Source organism: Oncorhynchus kisutch, linkage group LG1, assembly GCF_002021735.2.
Source record: "Oncorhynchus kisutch isolate 150728-3 linkage group LG1, Okis_V2, whole genome shotgun sequence".
Classification (NCBI taxonomy): domain Eukaryota; kingdom Metazoa; phylum Chordata; class Actinopteri; order Salmoniformes; family Salmonidae; genus Oncorhynchus; species Oncorhynchus kisutch.
The window spans coordinates 47,790,068-47,817,335 of record NC_034174.2 but is presented as its reverse complement, the minus strand read 5'-3'; the positions used below and the strand labels follow the sequence as shown (position 1 = coordinate 47,817,335).

Sequence of the window (27,268 nt, the reverse complement as noted above, 5' to 3'; positions counted from 1 at the left end):
CCCATGCAGAGCAAGGGAAACAACCACCCCAAGGCTCAGAGCGAGTGAAGTTTGAATCGCTATTGGCGTGCGTTAACTAGCCAGCCATTTCACTTCGGTCACACCAGCCTCATCTTGGGAGTTGATAGGTTTGAAGTCATAAACACCGCAATGCTTGACGCACAACGAAGAGCTGCTGGCAAAACACACGAAAGTGCTGTTTGAATGAATGTTTATGCGCCTGCTTCTGCCTACCACCGCTCAGTCAGATACTTAGATACTTGTATGCTTGTATGCTCAGTCCGATTATATGCAACACAGGACACGCTAGATAATATCTAGTAATATCATCAACCATGTGTAGTTAACTAGTGATTATGATTGATTGTTTTTTATAAGATAAGTTGCTAGCTAGCATTAAACTTTGCCTGTTACGCAAATGCAGTAAGCCAAGATGTCTCCTTGTGGAGTGCAACGAGAGAGAGACAGGTCGTTATTGCGTTGGACTAGTTAACTGTAAGGTTGCAAGAATGGTTCCCCGAGCTGACAAGGTGAAAATCTGTCTTTCTTCCCCTGTACGAGGCAGATAACCCACCGGTTCCTAGGCCGTCATTGAAAATAAGAAAGTGTTGTAAACTGACTTGCCTAGTTAAATAAATGTGTAAAAAACATTGAAGGAAAAAAAAAGGCAAATCGGCGCCCAAAAATACAGATTTCCGATTGTTATGAAAACTTGAAATCGGCCCTAATTAATCGGCCATTCCGATTAATCGGTCGACCTCTAGTCTACACTGTATTTCTGATCAACTTGATGTTATTTTGATGGACAAGAAATGTGCTTTTCTTTCAAAATCATCAACATTTCTAAGTGACCCCAAACTTTTGAACGGTTGTGTGTGTGTGTATACATACATTTGAAGACAGAATTTCTACATACACCTTAGCCAAATACATTTAGACTCAGTTTTTCACAATTCCTGACATTTAATCCGAGTAACAATTCCCTGTTTTAGGTCAGTTAGGTTCACCACTTTATTTTAAGAATGTGAAATGTTAGAGAATTATATATTTCTGCTTTTCTTACATCACATTCCTATTCCCATCACGTTTTTCTTTCATCACAGTCAGGTTTGTAGGCCTCCTTGCTCGCACACACTTTTTCAGTTCTGCACACAAATGTTCTATAGGATTGAGGTCAGGGCTTTGTGATGGCCACTCCAATACCTTGACTTTATCCTTAATCCATTTTGCCGCAACTTTGGAAGCATGCTTGGGTTCATTGTCCATTTGGAAGACCCATTTGCGACCAAGCTTTAACTTCCTGACTGATGTCTTGAGATGTTGCTTCAATATATCCACATAATGTTCCTCCCTCAAGATGCCATCTATTTTGTGAAGTGCACCAGTCCCTCCTGCAGCAAAGCACCCCCACAACAGGATGCTGCCACACCTGTGCTTTCTGGTTGGAATGGTGTCAGATTATGTCAACAGGACTCTTTTTACTGTGGCAAAAGATACTTTTGTACCTGTTTCCTCCAGCATCATCACAAGGTCCTTTGCTGTTCTGGGATTGATTTGCAGTTTTCGCACCGAAGTATGTTCATCTCTAGGAGACAGAACGAGTCTCCTTCCTGAGCGTTATGACGTCTGCGTGGTGCCATGGTGTTAATACTTGCATACTATTGTTTGTACAGTTGAACGTGGTACCTTCAGGCGTTTGGAAATGTATCCCAAGGGTGAACCAGATTTGTGGAGGTCTTGGCTTATTTCTTTTGATTTTCCCATGATGTCAAGCAAAGAGGCATCAAGTTTGAAGTTAGACCTTGAAATACATCCACAGGAACACCTCCAATTGACTCAAATGATGTCAATTAGCCTATCCGAAGGTTCTAAAGCCATTACATAATATTCTGGAATTTTTCAAGCTGTTTTAAAGGCACAGTCAATTTAGTGTATGTAAACCTCTGACCCACTGGAATTGTGATACAGTGAAATAATCTGTCTGTAAACTATTGTTGGACAAATGACTTGTCATGCACAAAGAAATGTTCTAACCGACTTGCCAAAACTGTAGTTTGTTGACAAGAAAGTTGTGGAGTGGTTGAAAACGAGTTTTAATGACTCCAGCGTATGTGTAAGTAAACTTCCGACTTCAAAACCCTACCACCCCTCCCCCAATTGGAGTCAACTAATAAACAATAACACTTAGGCTTCTACCTTCATATTATACACATTTTACAATAGTGATATTGTATGTTTTTAGTCCTTTATTTCTGACTCCATCCAGTTTGATTTCTCTTTGTAACTGTACTATTTAAACATTTCTGAACCTATATACATTTTACAGACCCCGTATGTTTAACATTGGTTATCTTGTTTTTTATTAGTCCCACCCTTCAGCTCCATTCAACCCCTCCCATCTATCTCTTAACACCATCCATTTACCATATATTTTTAAATGGTTAAAACATGATAATAATGGTCCTCCTGAGTATATCAAAAAAAGTTTGGTATACTTCCACTGGTATGCCATCCAGCCCTGGAGTTTTCCCAGCCTTAAAGGCTTTAATTGCATCAAGAAGTTCCTCCTCTGTAATTTGGCCTTCACATGAGTCTTTCTGTACAGATGTTAATTTTAAATTATTAATAGGGGGAAAAATCCATTCAATTCGCTTCGGTTAGTGGAGATGGAGACTGAAACGAAAACATATTCTTAAAGTACTTCCTCTTTCAAAATATAATTTGGTGACTCATGCGTGACTCCATTTGTAACAAGTTTCAATACATTTTTTTTGGTAGCATTTAAATGTTTAAGATTGAGAGAGAATTTGGTGCATTTTCCCCCATATTCCATCCAGTTCACTTTAATTGATTAATATATTACACTGTATCTTTCTTGAATAAGTTCGTCCATGTCTTTTAGTTTTTCCTCTAACTTATTCTGTGCCTCTATGGTGCAGGTTTTATTGCTATCTAACTGTACTGTTAGTCCTTCAATTTCCTTTGTTAATATGGACTCTCTTGATCTATATTGCTTTTGTTTTATAGATGAGTACTGAATTGCATGGCATCTAAAGGTACATTTAAAAGTGTCCCATACAATAAGGAGATCTGCTGTACCTATGTTATGTCGGGAAAACGTTGTTTATAACTAGGACATAATCATATATAACTAAGTTATCATCCAGTAGACTTTGATTTAAATTTCCAATATCCTCGCCCACGTGGAAATTCTGTAAGTGTAATATATATGCCGATTATGTGATGATCCGACCACATTCTGTCCACTATCACCACTTAAACTTTTGGTGCAAGAGAGAATGACATAAGAAAGTAATGAAGACGTCTAGCTTGATTAAGCTTCTTAGACTTGCTTTCATTCAGAATCACATCTATAACCCACATTTCTATGTGAATTTGGTTGGGTTTCCCAAAAAGTTACATGTTGCAGCTTTAAAAAAACACAAAATACCATTTAAATATGTCATCACACTATTTTTCACATTTGACAGTATGTGGTATTTTAGCTATATTGCCCAGCCTTAATTGGCCCTGTGCACCCGGGGACATGCCTCTGTCTGCACAGAGGGGTTGCTTAGCTGTCTTTGAGCTTTTTGGGAGGGTGGGCTCACCAGAAGCACGCCACCTTATAGTCATTCTGATGTAGGCAACATGACGGTTGAAACCTCTACAGTTTTAATAAAGAAAATAAAAAGATGATAAATGATAAAGTTCTGCATATATGTCATTTAGCAATGTTCAAATGTGATGAGATGTGCTTATTTTTTATGTATCCAAAACCTGTAACCTTACCATGATGCAACTCTGGTCAGGTATGGACAGGCAGGGATACAGTTGTGGTGTTTGATATCTTGTTTTTGTTTCACTGCGTCCACTCATGAGCCCTGTGTGTGTTTTAGACTCTAAATGGCTGCGAGGAAGTCTGATACCCACAACAATGGTGAGTGTGTGTGTCTCTTTCTGCCTCTTCATTTTCTCCATCCGTCTGCTCATTGTGGTGTAATTTTCATTCAGGCCGCCTTCTCAAACTGTTTTTCCAGGACCCATTAGCTACCTTGATGACGTTCCCTTCAAAATCAACGATAAGTTCCGCTGCCCTGCCAAAGTGGGGCTTCCCGTTGGCATCTGCCTGCCTGACTGTGACACTCTGCTCGCCAATCTGCAGGTAAGTCTTCTGACTTTGACGCGGTTTCATCAAGGGTTTCAATGACTGGGATGCTTGGAATCGCACCCTCTTTATATTAGTCTGGGATCCTTAATGTTAAGAAAAATACGTAACCAAAACACTTAAATTACCCAATATATATTTTTTTACACCATATTTTAAAAAGAAATAATACAATCAGTGTAGTTCCCAAAACATTATTTTCTGTGTTCTAGCCTAACTAGACGAAAGGCTATAAAGGCCTGGGGAAAGTTGGGTAATTGAAAGGTAGACTCAGCCATATGATGTAGATGCAGAAAGCAAACAGCATAGACCTAGTGGGACAATTTCCGTTACAAGTAAGAGCATTGAAGCGCGAGGCTCAACTTCTCCTCTGTTTTGGTGCCCTCGCTACCGCACTGAACAGCGTGATGAAAACCCATGCACATGCCCAGATACTGTGTGTGAGAGCGAAGTCTTCCATCTCACTCATCCAAATATTGTAGCCTATTCATTGATAACCTGCTTTACTGAAGTTCCGAGACATTGCAAGAAATTGTGAGATCAGCTTTCATTGCAGATCGGCCTAGTGCACAGTCCTGACTGTCTGCCTGGTGGCCGCCCTGCCTATTCTGTGCCCCTCCCCTTTCTCTCCGTCCCTTGCTAGTTCACTATGAAAGATGCAAGTGTTTTTGTTCTCGGGAAGTACCACAACTAATTAGTCTCCTCCGTTTTCAAAAACACTTAATCTTAGGAATCTTGACACTCAGAAATGTGAGTCGACATTGGTAGTCGACGTGCAAGGAGTAGAGGAATCAATTATTTTGGAGTTGATGCTCCACCACTTACAGTGGGGCAAAAAAGTATTTAGCCATTGTTGTTAACAGTTGAAAAATGGCAGAGAAAGGCAAGAGGGTGGATCAGCTTTAATATTGCATGTAGATTGTTGCTTCTATCAATGTAGTTGTCTGCATCATTTCCAATCCTCATTTTTTTTCTTATTTTCCTCCTAACCCAACCTTAGAGTAAACTAATGGACAATAACACTAAGGCTTCAACTTCCAGCTTATACAGTTGAAGTCGTCGGTAGTTTATTTACACTTTAGCCAAATACATTTATACTCCGTTTTTCACAATTCCTGACATTTATCCTAGTAAAAATTCTCTGTCTTAGGTCAATTAGGATCACCACTTTATTTTAAGAATGTGAAATGTCTGAATAATAGTAGAGAATGATATATTTCAGCTTTTATTTCTTTCATCACATTCCCAGTGGGTCAGAAGTTTACATACACTCAATTAGTATTTGGTAGCATTGCCTTTAAATTGTTTAACTTCAAACGTTTTGGGTAGCCTTCCACATGCTTCCCACAATAAGTTGGGTGAATTTTGGCCCATTCCTCCTGACAGAGCTGGTGTAATTCAGTCAGGTTTGTAGGCCTCCTTGCACGCACGCACACCCTTTTTCAGTAATGCACACAGATGTTCTATAGGATTGAGGTCAGGGCTTTTAAATTTAGTTAAGTCAGTTAAGAACACATTCTTATTTTCAATGACGGCCTGGGAACAGTGGGTTAACTGCCTGTTCAGTGGCGGAACGACAGATTTGTACCTTGTCAGCTCGGGGGTTTGAACTCGCAACCTTCCGGTTACTAGTCCAACGCTCTAACCACTAGGCTACGCTGCCGCCCAATACCTTGACTTTGTCCTTAAAGCCATTTTGCCACAACTTTGGAAGTATGCTTGGGGTCATTGTCCATTTGGAAGACCATTTGCGACCAAGCTTAACTTCCTGTCTGATGGCTTGAGATGTTGCTTCAATATATCCACATAATTTCCTTCCTCATGATGCCATTTATTTTGTGAAGTGAAGTGCACCAGTCCCTCATGCAGCAAAGCACCCCCACAACATGACCGTGCTTCCCAGTTGGGATGGTGTTCTTCGGCTTGCAAGCTTCCCCCCTTTTTTCCTCCAAACATAATGATGGTCATTATGGCCAAACCGTTCTATTTTTGTTTCATCAGACCGGAGGACATTTCTCCAAAAAGTACGATCTTTGTCCCCATGTGCAGTTGCAATCCGTAGTCTGGCTTTTGTGTGGCAGACTTGGAGCAGTGGCTTCTTTCTTGCTGAGCGGCCTTTCGGGTTATGTCGATATAGGACTCATTTTACTGTGGATATAGATACTTTTGTACCTGTTTCCTCCAGCATCTTTACAAGGTCCTTTGCTGCTGTTCTGGGATTGATTTTCACTTTTCGCACCAAAGTATGTTCATCTCTAGGAGACAGAACGCGTCTCCATCCTGAGCGGTATGATGGCTGTGTGGTCTCATAGGGTAAATACTTGCATACTATTGTTTGTACAGATGAACGTAGTACCTTCAGGTGTTTGGAAATTGCTCCCAAGGGTGAACCAGATTTGTGGAGGTCTTGGCTGATTTTCTTTTGATTTTCCCATGATGTCAAGCAAAGAGGCATCGAGTCTGAAGGTATGCCTTGAAATCCATCCACAGGTACACCTCCAATTGATTCAAATCACGTCAATTAGCCTATCAGAAGCTTCTAAAGCCATAACATAATTTTCTGGAATTTTCCAAGCTGTTTAAAGGCACAGTCAACTTTGTATGTAAACTTCTGACCCACTGGAATTGTGAATTATAAGTGAAATCATTTGTCTGTAAACAATTGTTGGAAAAATGACTTGTGTCATGCACAAAGTAGATGTCCTAACTGACTTGCCAAAACTATAGTTTGTTAACAAGAAATTTGTGGAGTGGTTGTAAAATGAGTTTTAGTGACTCCAACCTAAGACCGAAGTGCATGTAAACTTCCGACTTTAACTGTACATACTATATACATTTTATGGACGCAGTATCTTTTATCTATGTTTTGTTTGTTTTTAGTCCCATCCTTCAGCTACCTTCAACCCCTCCCATCTATCTCTGAACTCCATCCAGTTTTAAATTTGCCATATTTTTCAATTATGCTGTCGTGTTTCACAAAAGATCTGAACCTTTCTTTTCTCAGTTTCTACAGATTGTAAATTAAAGAAATGTTTCTAAGAGTATATTATTAATTGATTGACTTTTCAGATCACACAGCAATACTTTTGAGAAGTTAAATGAGAAAGAAATGCGAACTTTGTGAGGTGGAGTTGAGGTACGCTAATGATAGTACTGTTGCAATGCTTAACCATCTGAAAGGGATGCACCGTGAGACCCAAACCATTGCTGACAGCAGTGCAGCTGCATTGTGAACTCACATGGAATTTTATGAATCTTATTGTTTTAATGGAAAACTGATAAACAAATGGCAGTTTAAAAATTAAGACATTTTCACACTTGTCACATCCCGAGTCTGTATTAGGGGGGCACCTCTAATTGTTAAAATGTCAATGTTGGCATTGAGAAATGGTCTTGTTCCAGTCCATCCCATTGTTTTTTGGGGCACTTATTCAAGGTAGTGTGTCATTTAAACCATGGTTGCATCAATCATGTGAATAATGTGCACATAGGTCTCATTCATGAGGAGTATCTCATAACCATTGGGTGTAAAAAGTACTCAATTGTCATACTTGAGTATAAGTAAATAACTTTATAAAAAATGACACGAGTGAAGGTCACCCAGTAAACTACTATTTGGTTTTAAATATACTTAAGTATCAAAAGTAAATGGAATTGCTCAAATGTATGTAAGTATCAAAAGTAAAAGAATAAACTATTTCAAATTCCTTATATTAAGCAAACCAGACAGCACAAATTTGACAGATAGCCAGGGGCACACTCCAACACTCAAACATAATTTACAAACTAAGCATTTGTGTTTGGTGAGTCCGCCAGATCAGAGGCAGTAGATGACCAGGGATGTTTCTCTTGATAAGTGTGTGAATTGGACCATTTTCCTGTCAAAATGTAACAAGTACTTTTGTGTGTCAGGGAAAATCTATGGAGTAAAAAGTACATTGTTTTCTTTAGGAATGTAGTGAAGTAGAAGTTCGCAAAAATATAAATAGTAAAGCACAGATACCCCAATAATTACTTTAGTAAAGATACTTTAAAGTACTACTTAAGTACTTTACACCACTGCTCATGACTTGACCAGATTCAGCTGGATTGATTAATCTCCATTCCTTTAATCCCATGTCTGCTGCTGCTCACTAACTAGTCCGGCCGTTCTCTCTTCCCTCTTCTCTGGGCACTGCAGTATGATTTCTCCCTGGAGAGGCGGAGCGTGCGCTGGGGGGCGGAGCTGGCTGAAGCCCGGGCTGCAGAGGTGGCCAGGGCGGAGCTAGAGAGCAGGGAGCACTCGCCCCCTGCCCAGGACCCTGACGGGGGATCGGCCTGCGGGGGGAAGAGACCATGCCCTGCCGAGGAGCAGGACGCTCTCCCGCCCGCAATGAACCCGCTGATGGCCAGCTTGCGCCACAATGCTATTCTCACCCCTCTGCCTGCCCCAGCCAGGCAGACCGCTCCCAGCATCCCGACCCCACAGTACCTTAACCTGGCTGACTTTGAGCGCGAGGAGGACCCCTTCGACAAGCTGGAGCTCAAGACACTGGACGATAGGGAGGAGCTGCGCAACATCCTCCAGAGCCAGCCCCAGCCACAGACTCCATCCCCGCCTGAGGCACCCCAACTCAGGCCAGCTTCTCGAGGCAGCACCCCTCCACCCCAGCTCCCCGCCACCAGCCTTCCAGCCAAAACGGTCTTTGCCCACAAACCCAACGGGCTTGTGGTGCTACAGGACATGGACAGGGCTGGGGATCTGGCTCGGGGACAGACAATGGACCCTGACCGGCCCTGCAACATCCGCTCGCTGACCTTCCCCAAGCTGTCAGACCCCGGGGACTCGACCTTTGACTCCTACTGTCTGGCCCCTGTACCACGTAGCCTACCCAACGGCAGCCCGTCGGCACCCCAACAGAAGAGAGAGGAGCCACCCAGTCATACCCAACAAACCCAAAATGGGGCACCAAAGCAGGTGAGCTTTGCACACGCACACACATGCCTTGCTTAGTTTCAATTACTGAATGTTTTGCTTAATTCTCTGAAACTTCTCAAAGGCTTCGAGGTTTTGTGGACAAGAGGAAGATGTGAATATATATGTTTTACCCTTATACAGATATGACTCTACAAAAACTCTCTCCCTCCATAGATAAATGCAGGTCCTCCCCCTCTCCCGTGCAGCGGGGCACTGCTCAGCCTGTCCCCCAGTGAACGGCAATGTGTGGAGACCATAGTGTCCATGGGCTACTCTTACGAAGGGGTCCTGCGGGCCATGCAGAGGCGAGGCCAGAACGTGGAGCAGGTGCGCCCCTCCGATCTCCCTCCTCCAGGCCACAGCAGCCTAAGCCCATTTCTCCATAGAGATCTATTATAAAGAAATGTTCTATTTGATTCTGAAGTCAATCACTCACTGCCCATTGCCCCCATGGTTGACTCTGAAATCATCAGGTGCCTGCGTTATGTGATTGTGTGTGTTCACAACATGTGGCTTTAGAAGTCCACCAGGCAACAAAATGGGGATAGTGGTTGTGAATAAATCTATTTGAATTTATGTAGCATTTTTTGTCTCGACACCATCCACCACCTTGGTTTAATGCCACCCTCAACACTATGATGGCATCAGACACAACAGACATGTTAGGGGCTTGTTAATGGTGAATAAGCATTAGCTAACGATGTAGTGATATGCAGTGGATGTTTATGGTTGTTTTCCTGCTAGCTTTATTTGGATACCCATCTTCAAGCATCACTCGGGGGTTGTTGAGTTTCTTTATATATTGAGGCATGGAGGATAGTGCTTTTATTTCATGGTTAACCATCCCCCTTTTGCAGGGTTGACTTTTCTGCACGCTAACTACACCACAGTTCAATGTAGTCTACCAGTCTAATGGTTTATCCTGCCCTTTATCCAACATTCATAGTGACAATAGTGTAGGTGGATCGTTTGTCCAGATCTGCAATAGGCTAACTAGAAATCATACTACACAAATCATTAAAAGCTGCACCAATTTTCAATATAAAGTGAAAACATGAGACAGACAGTTTAAAAAGCTTTCCCATTGATAATATTTTTTTGTGGGGGAAATAAAAGTATGTAGACTAGCCTACAACACCACAATGCAGTGAATATTTGCGTTGTTGTATTCAAGTGAGTACAATATTATACTCTTGGCTGTAAACGGAAATTAAATTGCATTTTAATATCGGAATGGCACATTAGCAGGCCAGTCTGGCAGTTAATTTTTTGAATTCTGATACTGAGATCTGCTGTGTGTTGCAGCTGATTATTCTCCCAAGTCAACCTATAATAATGTGGCCACATATGCTCTCAGCATGCCCAATTATTCAGGAAAGCTCAACTCACTCTCTGTTCTGTGTCCTGCGATCCAAGTGGCTATTCCTCGCACACCTAGAACCTAACGCTTCAATATAGCCTAAATATTTATTTTTCATGGTTAAAATGTATACCTTTATTATGTGTCAAACACAACCAGTCACAATGTTTGTATCTGATTAGGCTATTTCAAAGGTCTGCTGTAGGCTATCTGTGCACATTCGTCCAAAATATAATTCTAGCAGCCAAACTGTGCACCTGTCATGCCATTTGATGAATGAAAAGGGAACTCTGTTACAATTTTCTAGCCAAACCTTCAATACTGGATACAAGGTAGGGAGGGATGTATTTTCTGTCTGTAGAGATTAACGTTATCTATTTGATTGTGGTGTTGAAAAAAAAACTCTTAACTTTGATGTTGAAGCACCTGAAATCGGTATGCTTTGCTTATTGGTTGTGTGGTGCATTGGCACAGGTTGGTGGAAAATATGTTGCATAGATGTTATATAAATATAGCATCAATAGGTATAAAAAAATAAAAAGATTTCCCCCCCTAGCTGATCATTGTCTGCAGCCGGTCCTGATCGTAGTTTAATGACAGGCAGGGAGAGCGAGCTTGTCCACATTTTTTTTTGTTTACAGTACCTGGGGGATCATGATGTGAAAAAAATGTTTGGGAGGTTGTTTAAATTTATTATTTTTACCTGGAGTTATGATGGCTAGGTGGGACAGGCACGTTACAGTCACATTTTTTATTTTTTTTAACCTTTATTTTACTAGGCAAGTCAGTTAAGAACAAATTCTTATTTTCAATGACGGCCTAGGAACAGTGGGTTAACTGCCTGTTCAGAACAATGGGTTAACTGCCTGTTCAGGGGCAGAACGACAGATTTGAACCTTGTCAGCTCGGGGATTCGAACTTGCAACCTTTCGGTTACTAGTCCAACGCTCTAACCACTAGGCTAGCCTGCCGCCCCACATACAGTGCCTTCAGAAAGTATTCATACCCCTTGATTTATTCCACATTTTGTTGTATTACAGCCTGAATTCAAAATGGATTAAAGATGCACTATGCAGAAATCGCTCCGCCATTTCCTGGTTGCTAAAATTCGAATAGTTTGCCTAATTTCGGTTTGTGATAAAAACAGTAAGTATAGTGTAGAAAATAATTTTAGTCTAAACCAGTGTGAAATAGTTTCCTTAACCAAAAATATTGTATTTTCAGCTGTTTGGACCTGATGTTCAAGACCGGAAGTAAAAGATGCAAAAACAAAACTTAACAGGAAGCATAGCGCATATGCAACAGATCTACTGCTTCTTAGACTTGAGGATAACAGATGCGAATCAAATCAATTTTTTATTGGTCACATATTTAACAGATGTTATTGCGGGTGTAGCGAAATACTTTCCGGCTGTAATAAAATAGCACAAAAAAACGTGTTTGAGCAAATAATTCAAACAATAACACCCATTATTATCTATCGTGTTGCCCAGTCACTACATACCTACCTTTTTTTATGTACGTACAGTGCCTTTAGAAAGTATTCATACTCCTTGACTTATTCCACATTTTGTTGTTACAGCCTGAATTCCAAATGGCTTAAAAGGATTCACACACATTACCCCATAATGACAGTGCAAATGTATTTTGGGATTTTTTTGCAAGTGTATTGAAAATGAAATACAGAAATCTAATTTACATAAGTATTCACATCTCTGAGTCAATACTTTGAAGAAGCGTCTTTGGCGGTGATAACCGCTTTGAGTTGTCTTGGGTATAGCTATTACATTAGTTAGCAAGTTATTTAGTCAATCCGGTTATGGGGAGAGTCAAGTCCAGCAGTTTTACTCACTGCAGGGGATTCAAGTAGATACCTCTTCAATTGAAAAAGCATGTGTCAGCTGTGAGAAGCGGAAAGAACTTGACTATTCCAAAGCAACTAGCCTTGACAACATTCCTGACAGATTTAAGGGATGCTACAGTAATTATCTCACCCCCTGAGTAACTCACATTTTGTAAATCTGTCGAACTCAGGATTTTTCAGGCAGATTTTAGTTTCTATGATCGGTCTCAATCCTGTGTATTTTATCGAAGTTCATGGAAAACATTGAGCAGATTGAGTCATATTTCCTTACAATACCTACTATATGAGCTCCAATCTGGCTTCAGGAAATCCCATTCCACCGACACTTGCCTACTATACAGTGCATTCGGAAAGTATTCAGACACCTTGACTTTTTCCAAATTTTTCTACATTACAAACTGAAATATAGATAAGAAATATATCTTTTTTTTATCTCATGCTACACACAATGCCACATAACGACAAAGCGAAAACAGGTTTTTTAGAAATATTTGAAAATGTTTTAAAAAACAGAAACCTTATTTACATAATTATTCAGACCCTTTCAGACCCAAAGGAATTGTCCGTAGAGCTCCGAGACAGGATTGTGTTGTGGCACAGACCTGGGGAAGGGTAGCAAAAATTTTCAACTGCATTGAAGGTCCCCAAGAACACAGTGCCTCCATCATTCTTAAATGGAAGAAGTTTGGAATCACCAAGACTCTTCCAAGAGCTGGCCGCCCAGCCAAACTGAGCAATTGGGGGAGAAGGGCCTTGGTCAGGGCCTTGGTCAGGGAGGTGACCAAGAACCCGATGGTCACTTTGACAGAGCTCCTCTGGATAATTTTCCAGAAAGAGAATCTCCACAATCATCGCTGCAGCACTCCAATCAGGCCTTTATGGTAGAGTGGCTAGAAGGAAGCCACTCCTCAGTAAAATGCATATGACAGACCACTTGGAGTTTGCCAAAAGGCAGGTAAAGACCATGATCAACAAGATTCTCTGGTCTGATGAAACCAAGATTGAACTCTTTGGCCTGAATGCCAAGCGTCACGTCTGGAGGAAACCAAGCACCATCTCTACGGTGAAGCATGATGGTGGCAGCGTCATGCTGTGGGGACTGGGAGACTAGTCAGGATTGAGGGAAAGATGAACAGAGCAACGTACAGAGATCCTTGACGAAAACCTGCTCCGGGGGCCCAGGATCTCGGATTGGGGCGATGGTTCCAACAGTACAACGACCCTAAGCACACAGCCAAGACAACGCAGGAGTTGCTTCGGGACAAGTATTTGAATGTCCTTGAGTGGCCCAGCTAGAGCTCGGACTTGAACACGATCGAACATCTCTACAGAGACCTGAAAATAGGTGTGCAGCGACTCTTCCCATCCAACCTGACAGAGATTGAGAGGATCTGCAGAGAAGAATGGGAGAAACTCCCCAAATACAGGTGTCCAAAGCTTGTAGTGTCATACCCAAGAAGACTCGAGGCTGTAATCACTGCCAAAGGTTCTTCAACGAAGTACAGAGTAAAAGGTCTGAATGCTTATGCAAATGTGATTTAAGTTTTACCTTTTAATACATTTGCAAAAATTTATAAAAACCTGTTTTTGCTTTGTCAATATGGGGTATTGTGTTTAGATTGAGGGGAATAAAAACATATATTTTAGAATAAGGCTGTAATGTAACAATGTGGAAAAAGTCAAGGGGTCTGAATTCTGTCTGAATGCAATGTATCTGACAGACCACATCTGGAGGGAAATTTTGTGGTATGGTTATTGTAGATCTATGTTTCTGATAGGAAGAAAACAGATGGTGGATATGGATGGGACCCTGTCTAAACCCAAAAATCTTGAACTGCAGTGTGCCGGAAGGGAGTGTGCTGGATCCAGTTCTGTTGAATATAGATCATCTGAAAACTGCTTGAACATGTGACCTTTTCCCCTATGCAGATGATTCTGCACTGTTTGACAAAAATATGGTTGAGGAAGCCCTGAGTGCTTAACTTCTGAATGTCAGTAAATGGCTATATTACCATAAGCTGTCACTTATTGGACCCATCTTGTATGGGTCCAAGGTGAAACTGAGGGAATCCCCTGATTTTAAGGGAAGAAGGGGTAGTAGGTGACCATAGTCACAGCAAAATAGGCAGTTAATTATCTTGGATGTGTGCTAAATAACTTATTGTGCCATGCTCTCCCCTGTCAGATGGTTATCTCCAAAGTGAACCATAAAATTAGGTTTCTGGCAAGAACCTCGAAATATCTGGATAAGAATGTAATGGTGGCATTGGCAGTGGATCTTGTTCAGTGCCACTAAAACTATGCATGCTCTTTCTGGTACAATAGGGCCCCCAAGATAATAAAAAATAAACTGCAGACATCTCCGATCAAATTAGTCAGGATTATTCTTAAACTTTCAGCACATACTCTTGACCATTCCCACTTTGAATGCCTCAGATGGCTCAAAGTGGAGGAGAGAGTCTCTCAAATTAAATGGTCTTGTACTTAAGATTGTCCACAGTATGGTACCTATAACTACTTTAACTTGGTTTGGGATAACCGTAACTATTCCACTAAAAAGAGTGTAACTGACGTTATTTTTACATTTTAATAATGGTATGGGGAATTCAACTTTTTATACTCTGCTGTCCTTTTTTCGGAATAGTCTTCCAAAGAATTTGAGATGTATAACCCCCATATGCACTTTCAAGTACACTGAAGAAATGGCTAAATAGTAGCATTTATAGTACGTGGGTGAGAAATGCCTGGGATATAAAATAAAAAGTGTACCCCTTGTTGTCCCCAGGACAGAGTATGGGAAACCCTGCAATAGCATGATGCTGCCACCACCATGCTTCATAATAGGGATGGTGTTAGATGGGTGATGAGCTGTGCCTGGTTTTGTCCAGACATAGCGCTTTGCATTTAGGCCAAAGAGTAAAATGTTGGTCTCATCAGACCACAATATTTTGCCTTATGCTCAGAGTCTTCCACGTGCCTTTTTGCAAACTCCAGGTGTGCTGTCATATGACTTTTTCTCAGGAGTGGCCACTCCCATAAAGCCCAGATTGGTGAAGTGCTGTGGAGACTATTGTTCTTCTGGCAGGTTCTCACATCTCAGCCAAGGAACTCTGTAGTTCTGTCAGAGTGGTCATTGAGTTTTTGGTCACCTCGCTGACCAAGCTCCTCCTTGCACGGTTTCTCAGTTTGGTCGGAAGGCCAGCTCTTGGCAGAGTCTGGGTAGTTCCATATTTCTTTCCCATTTACAAATGGAGACCACTAAAACTTTCAACACTCAATTGTTTTATACCCTTCCTCAAATATGCCTCATCACAATTATTTCTCGAATATGTATGGACTTGGTATAGTTTCTGCTCTGACATGCACTGTCAAATGTGGAACTTTAAATAGACAGGTGTTTCTTTCTAAATCATGTCCAAAGAATTGAATTGGCCACAGGTGGATTCCAATCCAGTTGTAGTGATGTCTCAAGGATCATCAAAGGAAATTGGATGCACCTGAGCTCAATTTGGAGCATCATAGCAAAGGGGTTTGAATACTTATTTAAATGACATTTCTGTATTTAATTTTCACTCATTTAGCAAACATTTCTCAATATGTTTTCACTGTCATTACGGGATATTGTGTGTGTAGATGGGTGAGGGGGAAAAATCTATTTAGATAATTAGGCTGTAAAACAACAATGTGAAATAAGTCAAGGGGTGTGAATACTTTCTGAAGGCACTGTATCTTAGAAATATTATAACTTTGTTCTGTGCTTCTCTGAGCATGCACTTTGTAGCCTATAGGCTATGGATAATTTCATTGAGACCACACTAAATAGCCTATAGGCGCACTTGTATTGCGCACCCAGCGGCGAATCAGAGATGAGGGGTGGCATCAGGCACACATCTATATAGCCTAATAAGCAACTAATTCTAAAACAGAAATTTCATCAATTACAAAATACAAGACCCTCCCCCATTTCCCCACATTCTGTAAATGTCGATTCAGTCCCTTAGCTAGCAGATAAAGTCTGGGCTTACACAGGAAGCCCACACCTAAAGAGAAACAATATCTGTCATCCTGTGACCCAGGTGCTGGAGTACCTGTTCACTCACGCTCGTCTTTGTGAGCGGGGATTTGATCCTAGTGCCATAGAGGAGTGCTTAGATATGTTCCAGAACTCTGAAGAGAAGGTGAGTCCACCCACAGTCTCTCTCTCTCTCTCTCTCTCTCTCTCTCTCTCTCTCTCTCTCTCTCTCTCTCTCTCTCTCTCTCTCTCTCTCTCTCTCTCTCTCTCTCTCTCTCTCTCTCTCTCTCTCTCTCTCTCTCTCTCTCTCTCTCTCTCTCTCTCTCTCTCTCTCTCTCTCTCTCTCTCTCTCTCTCTCTCTCTCTCTCTCTCTCTCTCTCTCTCTCTCTCTCTCTCTCTCTCTCTCTCTCTCTCTCTCACTCTCACTCTCACTCTCACTCTCACTCACTTTCACACACACAGAGATGTGCATGCACTCAACATGCAGAAACAAAGATGCTAATAGCCAGCTATCAACTCTTATCTGTGATGTGTTAGGCCAATCGACATTTGTGTTCAAAGGTTGGATTCACTTCCAGTTTTCCCTGAACTTGGATACACCAAGCATCTACTGCTCTCCTCCAACATTCTTCTGAAATGTTTTTAACCATCTTTGTTTATTTGATTTTTCAGTTAAATTGTACATAAATAGTCCGTAACAATAATTCCCAATTACAGTGCATATTTTTCATGATTTCCTCAGGCCTTGGAGTTCCTATCGCTGATGACTCGGTTCTGTGAGATGGGCTTTGAGAAGGACACCATCAAGGAGGTGCTGCTGCTGCACAACAACGACCAGGACAAGGCTCTGGAGGACCTCATGTCCCATGCCTCAGCCAGTTGAGCCCCCCAACCGTCCAGCCCCAGGCTTGCTTCCTCCCAGTACCACCCGCCCCTCCACCCCTAAACACACACAGTCCCCATGCCCCAACCTAGTTACAGCACAGAGGGGAGAACTCCCACCCCACCCAATGTAGCTATGACGTCCGTTCATGACCCCACTCTGGCCCACTCACACACAGTGACTCCAAAAGAGAGACTCCAAGAAATATAGTGAACACGTACACTTCCATAAGTGAGAAATAAGACCTTGTGTTCCTAGAGTGTGGGGCAGTGGGCAAATGGACACAAATGAGCACCTACGAATTGAGGGGGTTAGTTTATGCTGACCACATGCCCGTTTTACCTTGTCTGTCGATCACTGTGCGTGTGTGCGCCGTGGTGGTTTGAAGGAGGCTTGAACTTCCCATAGGAGCATATAGAGGTGACCCGATGCTGGACAGCACTTTGGCGATGTGCAGTGACTCTGTGGGTGAGACTTGGAGGGGACAAAGGACCAATGGACCCAGAACTGTGAGGAACCACTAGCCAGGCTCTACTTTCTACAGATTAACAGTGAACACTGACACTCCCAGCTAACTAAGCTGCCATCATCTGCTATTTAGAGCAGGCCTACAAAATGGTGGAGGGGAGGGGATGCCAAGCGGCCCATGTGTGACTTACTGACCGACCAGCGGCAGAACCTAAAAACGCAAATGCGCATCATCGCAGAACAGAGAACTGACTCCAAGAAGTGCCCTATTCCTGCAACTGGCTTTCACAGATCTCATCTTTTCTATGCTGTTACTTTGCTTGTTCATTTGTCTCTGTTAGAAAGGACACACATTCATTTGTTTTTTTTTCTTGGTGTCCTTTTTTAAATTTTATTCTCTTTCTTTGCTTTCTGTTTTAGGAAGTGCATTAACAGTAGTTAACTGTTCCTACTGCCTGTTGGCTCCTCCTGTACTGGAACAGACTGCAAGGCCAGTGGAGAAGAGATTGTCAATTATTTTGCAGGAAATATAAAACATGTCCAAACGCATACAAGCACCCAATGGCACAGAGATGTGACAAACTGCACAGACACACACACCAACATTAGATATTGACTTATTTAAAAAGTACAGTGATATTTAATAATGAGATCAATATGAAGAAAAAATTCTAAGCAAGCAAAATGATGGTGCTTTGAAACGGTCCCTATTGGGGTCAGTAGACTGGACAGAGAGACTGAAATGCTAGTTTTAGGTTGTTCTGCAACCAAAACTTTTGTGCAATAGATGTTTTATGCACCTTTTTCAGACCCAGTGTACTTTTGGCATCCCTGAGCATTGGGCAAATCCCAAAATGACAGATGGCCTTTGCTGGAGACACGCTCACTGGAGGAGGAAATCGGTAGAAGAAAATATTTGATTTTGTTGTCATTACTTCCCTCATTTATTGGAGTTCCTGTTTCACTATCAACTATGAGTAGTGTTTGTCTGACTCGTCACACATTCATGCTGGTCTGAATGTGTTTTGCCTCCCCCATGTGTCATGCATAGGAATCTTCCAAGAACCGGTCAGAAGATTAAACATCTTACCAGTTAGATATGAACCAAATTCATTATGGTGATATTTTATGTTCTAATTGTACTTCATTGTAGCTATGTTTTCACCTTGCATCGACCCTTTTGACTACTGATCTGTGTGTATGAGTCTACAGGTATTTTTGAAGTGCCATGATGATGCTCTCCATTTCATGTGTGAATCTTGCGCAGAAAAGTATCTCTGCCCTTTCCCAACCAAGCAGCCAGTCGATCCACGCTTCAAGATTACTTTTTGAAGATGACAAAAGATTTCTTTAAAATACAACAGTCTTGATCGTGCTCTGGTAATCAAGGGGAGATCTCTTTTATAGAATTCAACAGTCTTGATCTCCTCTGTTAATCATGGGGAGATCTCTTTAGAATGCATTCTTGATCTTCGGGTAATCAAGTGGATCTTGTGACATTATGAGATGGAGTGAAAAGCAGTACATAGGAACGCGACTGAAAATTGGCACTTCGCTCAGAGGTTGTATCTAGTTCTGCCATCAAGACGTGAACGAACAATTGTTACAGGTTGACAAAAATCACGTTGGCCTATTATAAGAAGAATCTGGCATTGAGGACATATGTAGAGTTTGATCTTTCTATTGATTGTATGTTGCCAATACATATATGACTGTGTGTGCCCCTTAACCCAGAAGGGTCCATTTGCCTGCAGATACTAAAACACCCCAGATCCCATTATGCGTTATTAGACTGTGAGCATAGAGTCTAAACGCCACGCCACCTCCAGACTTTACTCTGAACTAAAGGTGAACTTCAGCCTCCTGATAACTTGTACATTTCCTTTGAACACGACAGACTTCTTTGGGGAGGGGGGCACAAGAAGCCAAGCCACATAGAACACGTTGGTGGTTGAGAGAACAATAAGTGCTAGCCTTTTTTTTCTTTCTTCATTGTGGACATGATTGGGTCTAATCCTAACTTCTTTTTTTTTACAGTTTTTTTTGTGAGTCAATGAGAGACTTGGGAAGGGCTGGTCTGATATGACGATTCTGGAGTTTGATGTCTTAATGATATGTGGTGTTCCTGGTAGCTCCTGAAAGTTTTTATGTAAAGAAATAATAATAATCTGTAACCTCCTGAATCATTTGGCAGTTCTTCAATGTGATTAAACATGCACATCTTTTCAATGGTGTGGCTGTTACTATTGATAAGGTGTCTTGGTGTTTTTTATCAATTGTTATTGGAAAACAAATAATTAGATAAATTCTAGCTATAGTATGTTTTTCACTTGGTTTGTACAGCAGCACAATGGTTTGGTAGCAATTGTTAAACACATCAACAACCATGCAAAGAAATGATTGTTCCCTGAGCATTGTGGGTAAAGGTGAGAAACTTCCAGTGTTGTGGAGTGGTCGGGAAAAAAAGAAAAAAGAATTGGTGTCTTTTATTTTTGCTGCCTGAGTCAAAGCAGATGGGCTGTTCTGTTCATATTCTATTACTAACTTTGACATCAGAGCCTGACCTGTACTGTTATATGCCCACTTCCATTTTGGAACCCTTTGAAACTGCCAGTGTGAAAAATGCCTTTTTGTGTTCACACAGATCTCAAAGAGCTGTATAGGTGGAAGCAATATGATTGAAGCTCAGCTGCCTATTGAGGGGCTGCATAGAGCAATAACCACACTGCTTACCAGTGGTGGAAAAAGTACTCCGTTGCCTTACTTAAATAAAAGTAAAGATACCTTAAGATACCATACTTGAGTAAAAATGCTATACATCAAATTCTTTGCATTAAGCAAACCAGATAGCACAATGTTCTTGTTTACTTTTTTTTAAGGAGAGCCAGGCCAGGGGCAAACTCCAACACTCCACATTTACAAACGCAGTATTTGTGTTCAGTGAGTCTACCAGATCAGAGGCAGTAGGGGTGACAAAGCGTTATATTGATAGGTGCATAAATTGGACCATATTGCTGTTCTGCCTGAGCATTTGAAATGTAACAATTACTTTTGGGTGTCAGAAAAAAAGTGCAGGTTAGCGTTTTTCATCATGAATCTTGTTGTGGAGGCAGCTCTGCAGAGTGGTCACTATCTGTCACAGCCACAAAGTCATAAAATCTGAAAACCTAACCTTAAATTAAGACCAAAAAGCACATTTTTTGTTTTCCTGAATATTTACAATATAGCCAATTTTTGACATTGCAACTGGCCTATATAAGCGGACATTTCTCAGTTCTGCCTCCAGGACAATACTCATGACAAATGTCAACCTGATGGAAAATGTATGGTAGTAAAAAGTATATATTTTCTTTAGGAATGTTGTGGAGTAAAAGTAAACAAAAATATAAATGGTAAAGCACACAACGACTTAAGTAGTACTTAAAAGTATGTTTACTTGGTTACACCACTGCTGCTTACACCTACTACTACTTAAGTAACCAGTGTTCTAGGACCTGTGAACACCACAAGTAGCCTGGCCTCATCTGTTTGTGCACTTGGCTGCAAACTCCAATGTTTGTCCATATGCTCTCGGAGCGTTCCGAGCGCACATTGGATGCTCTGGCGGAGGAGTAGGGTTGATTCGAGCTTTCTGACCTCAACGGCAGTCAAGCGCCCAAGCTAAATTTGCTAATGTTGGGTAGCTTGCTAGTTACTTTCAGACACAAATGAGAGAACACCTCACTCCGATCATTTTACTCAGCCTAGCAGAGTTGGCTATACTGTTTATCTCGAGGGTTAATAAGTAAATGTGTTATTGGCAACAACTTCAGTTTTTGAGCCAATGTTTACTGTCATAACAACTTGGTGCTAGGTTCGTAATTTCAATTATTCTGTGCTCTGGCACTCAAACTAGAGTGGTATACTATGATTGAAGCTAGTTCTAATCCGGCTTTTATAAAGCTAGCTAGCTTGGGTAACCGTTAGTGGGCGCTATGGATCTCCACTTCTTGAGGAAGACTAGTCAAAACGCGTTGCAGTTGTGCATCTTGATGTTCTCTGCTGACTGCTCCGACATCTATTCCTTTGTAAATATATTCTGTTAATAGTTAACTAAACGTTTTTATTTTAACGTACCGGCTGCCTACTCCTCATCTTTCTTTGGATTACCTGCCATTTAGGGGCCTTCCACTTCCTTCTTCTGACATGTATAGTTAAAAAGTGTCTGTCTAGTGTTTACAATAATACTGCCAGAGCCAATAATACATGTTTGAAAAAAACGTATGTTATGCCTACCTGTTATTTTGATCACAGGCATATAGCCTAGGCAGGCTACGGCTGGGGAACTCTAGGAACTGTGTTATGAACAAAAATATGAACACAATCATTTCAAAGAGTTTACTGAGTTCAGTTCATATAAGGAAATCAGTCAATTGGGAGAAATTCATTAGGCCCTGATATACTGTATGTATTACAAATGAATGGGAATACAGATATGCATTTGTTGGTCACAGATACCTTAAAAAAGGTCAATCAGAAAACCAGTCAGTATCTGGAGTGACCATTTGGCTCATTCAGCTCGACACATAGTCTTTGCATAGAGTTGTTCAGGCTGTTGATTGTGGCCTTTTGGAATGTCGTCCCACTCCTCTTCAATGGCTGTGCAAAGTTGCTGGATATTTGCGGGAACTGGAACATGCTGTTGTACACGTTGATCCAGAGCATTCCAAATATGCTCAATGGGTGACATGTCTGGTGAGTATGCAGGCCATGCAAAAAAAATTCAGCTTCCAGGAATTGTGTACAGATCCTTGCGACATGGGGCTGTGCATTATCATACTTTAATATCAGGTGATGGCAGCGGATGAATGGCACGACAATGGGCAATGGATCTCATCACGGTATCTCTGGGCATTCAAATAGCCATCGATAAAATGCAATTGTGTTTGTTGTCCATAGCTTATACCTGCCCATACCATAACCCCACCGCCACTATGGTGCAATCTGTTCACAATGTTGACATCAGAAAACCGCTTACCCATTTGATGCCATACACTCTGTCTGCCATGTGCCCGGTAGAGTTGAAACCGGGATTCATCTGTGAAGAGCACACTTCTCCAGTGTGCCAGTGGCCATAAAAGGTGCGCATTTGTCCACTAAAATCGGTTACAACACCAAACTGCAGTCAAGTCAAGATCCTGGTAAGGACGATGAGCACGCAGATGAACTTCCCTGAGAGGGTTTCTGACAGTTTTCAGAAATTATTCTGTTGTGCAAACCCACAGTTTCATCAGCTGTCCGGGTGGCTGGTCTCAGACGATCCCGCAGGTGAAGAAGCCGGATGTAGAGGTGTTGTGAGGCCGGTTGGACGTACTGCCAAATTCACTAAAACATTGGAGGCGGCTTATGGTAGAGACATGAACATTCAATTCTTTGGCAACAGCCCTGGTGGACATTCCTACAGTCAGCATGCCAAATGCACGCTCCATAAACTTGAGATACCCATGTAATTTTGTTGTGTGACACAACTACAATTTTAGAGTGGCCTTTTATTGTCCCCAGCACAAGGGGCACCTGTGTAATGATCATGCTGTTTAATCAGCTTATTGATATGCCACACCTGTCAGGTGGATGGATATTCTTGAAAAGGAGAAATGCTCACTAAAATGGATGGAAGCAAATTTGTGCCAAACATTTTGAGAGAAGCTTTTGAGGTGAGTCAAGGAACATAGAACAATAATTCACTAGGACTACATAGTGAACATAACAAATGCAACTATTTTATGGATTCTCGTGACAATTAAGTGAGTGGCGTCAGTTCAGCTAAACCTAGGGTATGGCAAAGTGGGATGGGTGTTATTTTATTTGGGGGTGGGGTGTTGAAGCTCATTTATTGCATTTCTACACAATTTCATAACTCTAAAATGGTATTTGGAGAAGAGCAAAGACATCAAGCACTACTCAACCTCATAAATTGCGTAATTTACTTGTGGAACGGCACATACTGTATGGTGCAACATGAAATAGATGCATAATACTCGATATCAAGTCATAAGGCTGCATTGGAGACCCATTTAGCTAGCCCCACCTATTTTTTGTTGCCTGTTTTGCATGTTATTTTAGCATTAATATGTGTCACATATCTGTTTGCAAACAATGTCAAACAAAATATAAATAAAGTGTTAATAAAGCTGCATACAAACATGGTCACTCTTTGGCTTTCTTAAGGCAGCTCCAAAATGTAGACGTTTCAGTTTGGCTCAGTGCTTTCTGCAGTGGAGTGGCAAGTCAGCCGAAAATACAGAGCGTAGGGGTTGGTAATCTACTCTAGTTGCGTCGTGATTAGCTCAGTGTCGACATTCTTAACAATGAGTGGTTTGGAAGGAATTGGTGGCTAACTGCAAGTGTTGCAAAGGAATCACTATTTTACTTCCCCTGCCTGATATTCGGTGGAGAGGGTGTGTCATCCAAGTTTGGATTTAAGGGTCTCTTTTCCAAGCTTAACATTCACACCCAACACCATGTGCCAGAAAAGGTTGAATACATCTTAATGATCCCTTTGCACGCCAATCCCTTTAGCGGGATCGATTTGACAATATTCAGTGAAATTGCAGAGCGCCAAATTCAATCTACAGGAATATTCAACATTCACGAAAATATAAATGTAATACATCAAAATAAGGATCTCTAGAGATCAGTGTCCCACCCGCGGGACGGTTGAGCTAATGTGCGCTAATGCGATTAGCATGAGGTTGTAAGTAACAAGACCATTTGCCAGGACATAGACATATCTGATATTGGCAGAAAGCTTAAATTCTTGTTAATCTAACTGCACTGTCCAATTTACAGTAGCTATTACAGTGAAACAATACCATGCTATTGTTTGAGGAGAGTGCAGAGTTATGAACTTAAAGTTATTAATAAACCAATTAGGCACATTTGGGCAGTCTTGATACAATATTTTGAACATAAATGCAATGGTTCATTGGATCAGTCTAAAAATGTACACATGCACTGCTGCCATCTAGTGGCCAATGTATAAATTGTGCCTGGGTTGGAATAATATATTATGGCCTTTCTCTTGCATTTCAAAGATGGTCCAAAAAAATACAACAAATATTTTTTTCTTGGTATTATCTTTTACCAGATCTAATGTGTTATTCTCCTACATTAATTTCACATTTCCACAAACTTCAAAATGTATCAAGAATATGCATATCCTTGCTACAGGTCCTGAGCTACAGGCAGTTAGAAATGTCATTTCAGGCAAAAATGTAAAAAAGGTGCAGATCTTTAATTAAGAGGTATTAAATAAATGTGGTTTCTACTGACAATTGTACTAACTATGGCATAAAGGAAAGAGGAGCGGATAAGAGGCTATCAGTAATTTCGATTCAGACATTTAAGCAAGTCAGCCATGTCAGCTATGTTTTTAAAAAGGCAGTAAATGAGGCTGAATGAACTGTTTCGTTGCCAAATAAGTCTCCACTGATAGCCAGGTGTAGCAGTGGTAAGGATTCACTCCATGGTGCTGAAAAGAAAGGTCTGCTGTTGGGACATCTTTATGTAGGCCCTAACAGTTTGTGGGCACTGTTTACAGTGGTGGAAAAAGTACTGAATTGTCATACTTGAGTAAAAGTAAAGATACCTTTCCCAAGTCACCCAGTAAAATACTACTTCAGTAAAAGTCAAAGTATTTGGTTTTAAATATACAGTGCCTTCGGAAAGTATTCATTTTTCCACATTTTGTTACGTTACAGCCTTATTCTAAAATGGAATAAATTGTTTTTATTCCTCAATCTACACACAATACCCCATAATGACAAAGCAAAAACAGGTTTTTAGAAATGTTTGCTACATTTTAAATTAAAAAACACATTTACATAAGTATTCAGTACTTTGTTGAATCACCTTTGGCAGCGATTACAGCCTAGAGTTTTCTAGGGTAGGACGCTACCTGCTTGGCACACCTGTATTTGGGGAGTTTCTCCCATTCTCTGCAGATACTCTCAAGCTCTGTCAGGTTGGATGGGGAGCGTTGCTGCACAGCTATTTTCAGGTTTCTCCAAAGATTTTCGATCAGGTTCAAGTCCGGGCTCTGGCTGGGCCACTCAGACATTTAGAGACTTGTCCCAAAGCTGAGTGCTTAGGGTCATTGTCCTGTTGGTAGGTATACCTTAAATGAAATTGTATTTGTCACATGCGCCGAATACAACAGGTCACCTTACAGTGAAATACTTACTTACAAGCCCTTAACCAACAATGTAGTTTTACAAAAAATACCTTAATTTATTTTTTAAAGTAACAAATAATTAAAGAGCAGTAGTGAAATAACAATAGCGAGGCTATATACAGGGGGTACCGGTATAGAGTCAATGTGCCGGGACAGCGATTAGTTGAGATAATATGTAGGTAGAGTTATTAAAGTGACTATGCATAGATAAGAGAGTAGCAGCAGCATAAAAAAAGGGGGGAAATGCAAATAGCCTGGGTAGCCATTTGATTAGATGTTCAGGAGTATTATGGCTTGGGGGTGAGAAGCTGTTTAGAAGCTTCTTGGACCTAGACTTGGCGCTCCAGTACCACTTGCCGTGCGGTAGCAGAAAGAACAGTCTATGACTAGGGTGGCTGGAGTCTTTGACCATTTTTAGGGCCTGACACAACCTGGTATAGGGGTCCTGGATGGCAGGAAGCTTGGCCCCAGTGATGTACTGGGCCGTACACACTATCCTCTGCAGTGCCTTGTGATGCGACCAGTCTGGATGCTCTCGATGGTGCAGCTGTAGAACCTTTTGAGGATCTGAGGACCTATGCCAAATCTTTTCAGCCTCCTGAGGGGGAATAGGCTTTGTCGTGCCCTCTTCACAGCTGTCTTGGACCATGTTAGTTTGTTGGTGATGTGGACATCAAGGAACTGTAAGCTCTCAACCTGCTTCACTATAGCCCTGTAGATGATAATAGGGGCGTGCTTGGTCCTCCTTTTCCTGTAGTCCACAATCATCTCCTGTGTCTTGATCATGTTGAATAAGAGGTTGTTGTCCTGGCACCACACGACCAGGTCTCTGACCTCCTCCCTATAGGCCGTCTTGTCGTTGTCGGTGATCAGGCCTATGACTATTGTGTCATCGGAAAACTTAATGGTGTTGGAGTCATGTCTGGCCGTGCAGTCATGAATGAACAGGGAGAACAGGAGGGGACTGAGCACGCACCCTTGAGGGGCCCCCGTGTTGAGGATCAGCGTGGAGGATGTGTTGTTACCTAACCTTACCACCTGGGGGCGGCCTGTCAGGAAGTTCAGGATCCAGTTGCAGAGGGAGGTGTTTAGTCCTAGGGTCCTAAGCTTAGTGATGAGCTTGGTGGTGGCAGCATCATGCTGTGGGGATGTACCTTCACCCAAGTCTGAGGTCATGAGCGCTCTGGAGCAGGTTTTCATCAAGGATTTCTCTGTACTATGCTCCGTTCATCTTGATCCTGACTTGTCTCTCAGTCCCTGCCGCTGAAAAACATCCCCACAGCATGATGCTGCCACCACCATGCTTCACTGTAGGGATGGTGCCAGGTTTCCTCCAGACATGAC

The 27,268-nt window shown here is 41.6% G+C and overlaps 1 protein-coding gene across 1 annotated transcript in view; it reads left to right on the top strand.

Moving 5' to 3' along the window:
- LOC109892430 (ubiquitin-associated protein 1-like) overlaps nucleotides 1-19,962 on the top strand; it is a 35,673-nt gene extending 15,711 nt beyond the window's left edge. Inside the window, exons 2-7 of the mRNA XM_020484958.2 lie at nucleotides 3,900-3,940; nucleotides 4,041-4,165; nucleotides 8,349-9,125; nucleotides 9,300-9,452; nucleotides 16,426-16,527; nucleotides 17,104-19,962. Coding sequence (XP_020340547.1) covers nucleotides 3,907-3,940; nucleotides 4,041-4,165; nucleotides 8,349-9,125; nucleotides 9,300-9,452; nucleotides 16,426-16,527; nucleotides 17,104-17,244 — 1,332 coding nt within the window. The 5' untranslated portion in view covers nucleotides 3,900-3,906 and the 3' untranslated portion in view covers nucleotides 17,245-19,962. The remainder of the gene's footprint in view (nucleotides 1-3,899; nucleotides 3,941-4,040; nucleotides 4,166-8,348; nucleotides 9,126-9,299; nucleotides 9,453-16,425; nucleotides 16,528-17,103) is intronic.
- Nucleotides 19,963-27,268: the final 7,306 nt, after the last annotated feature.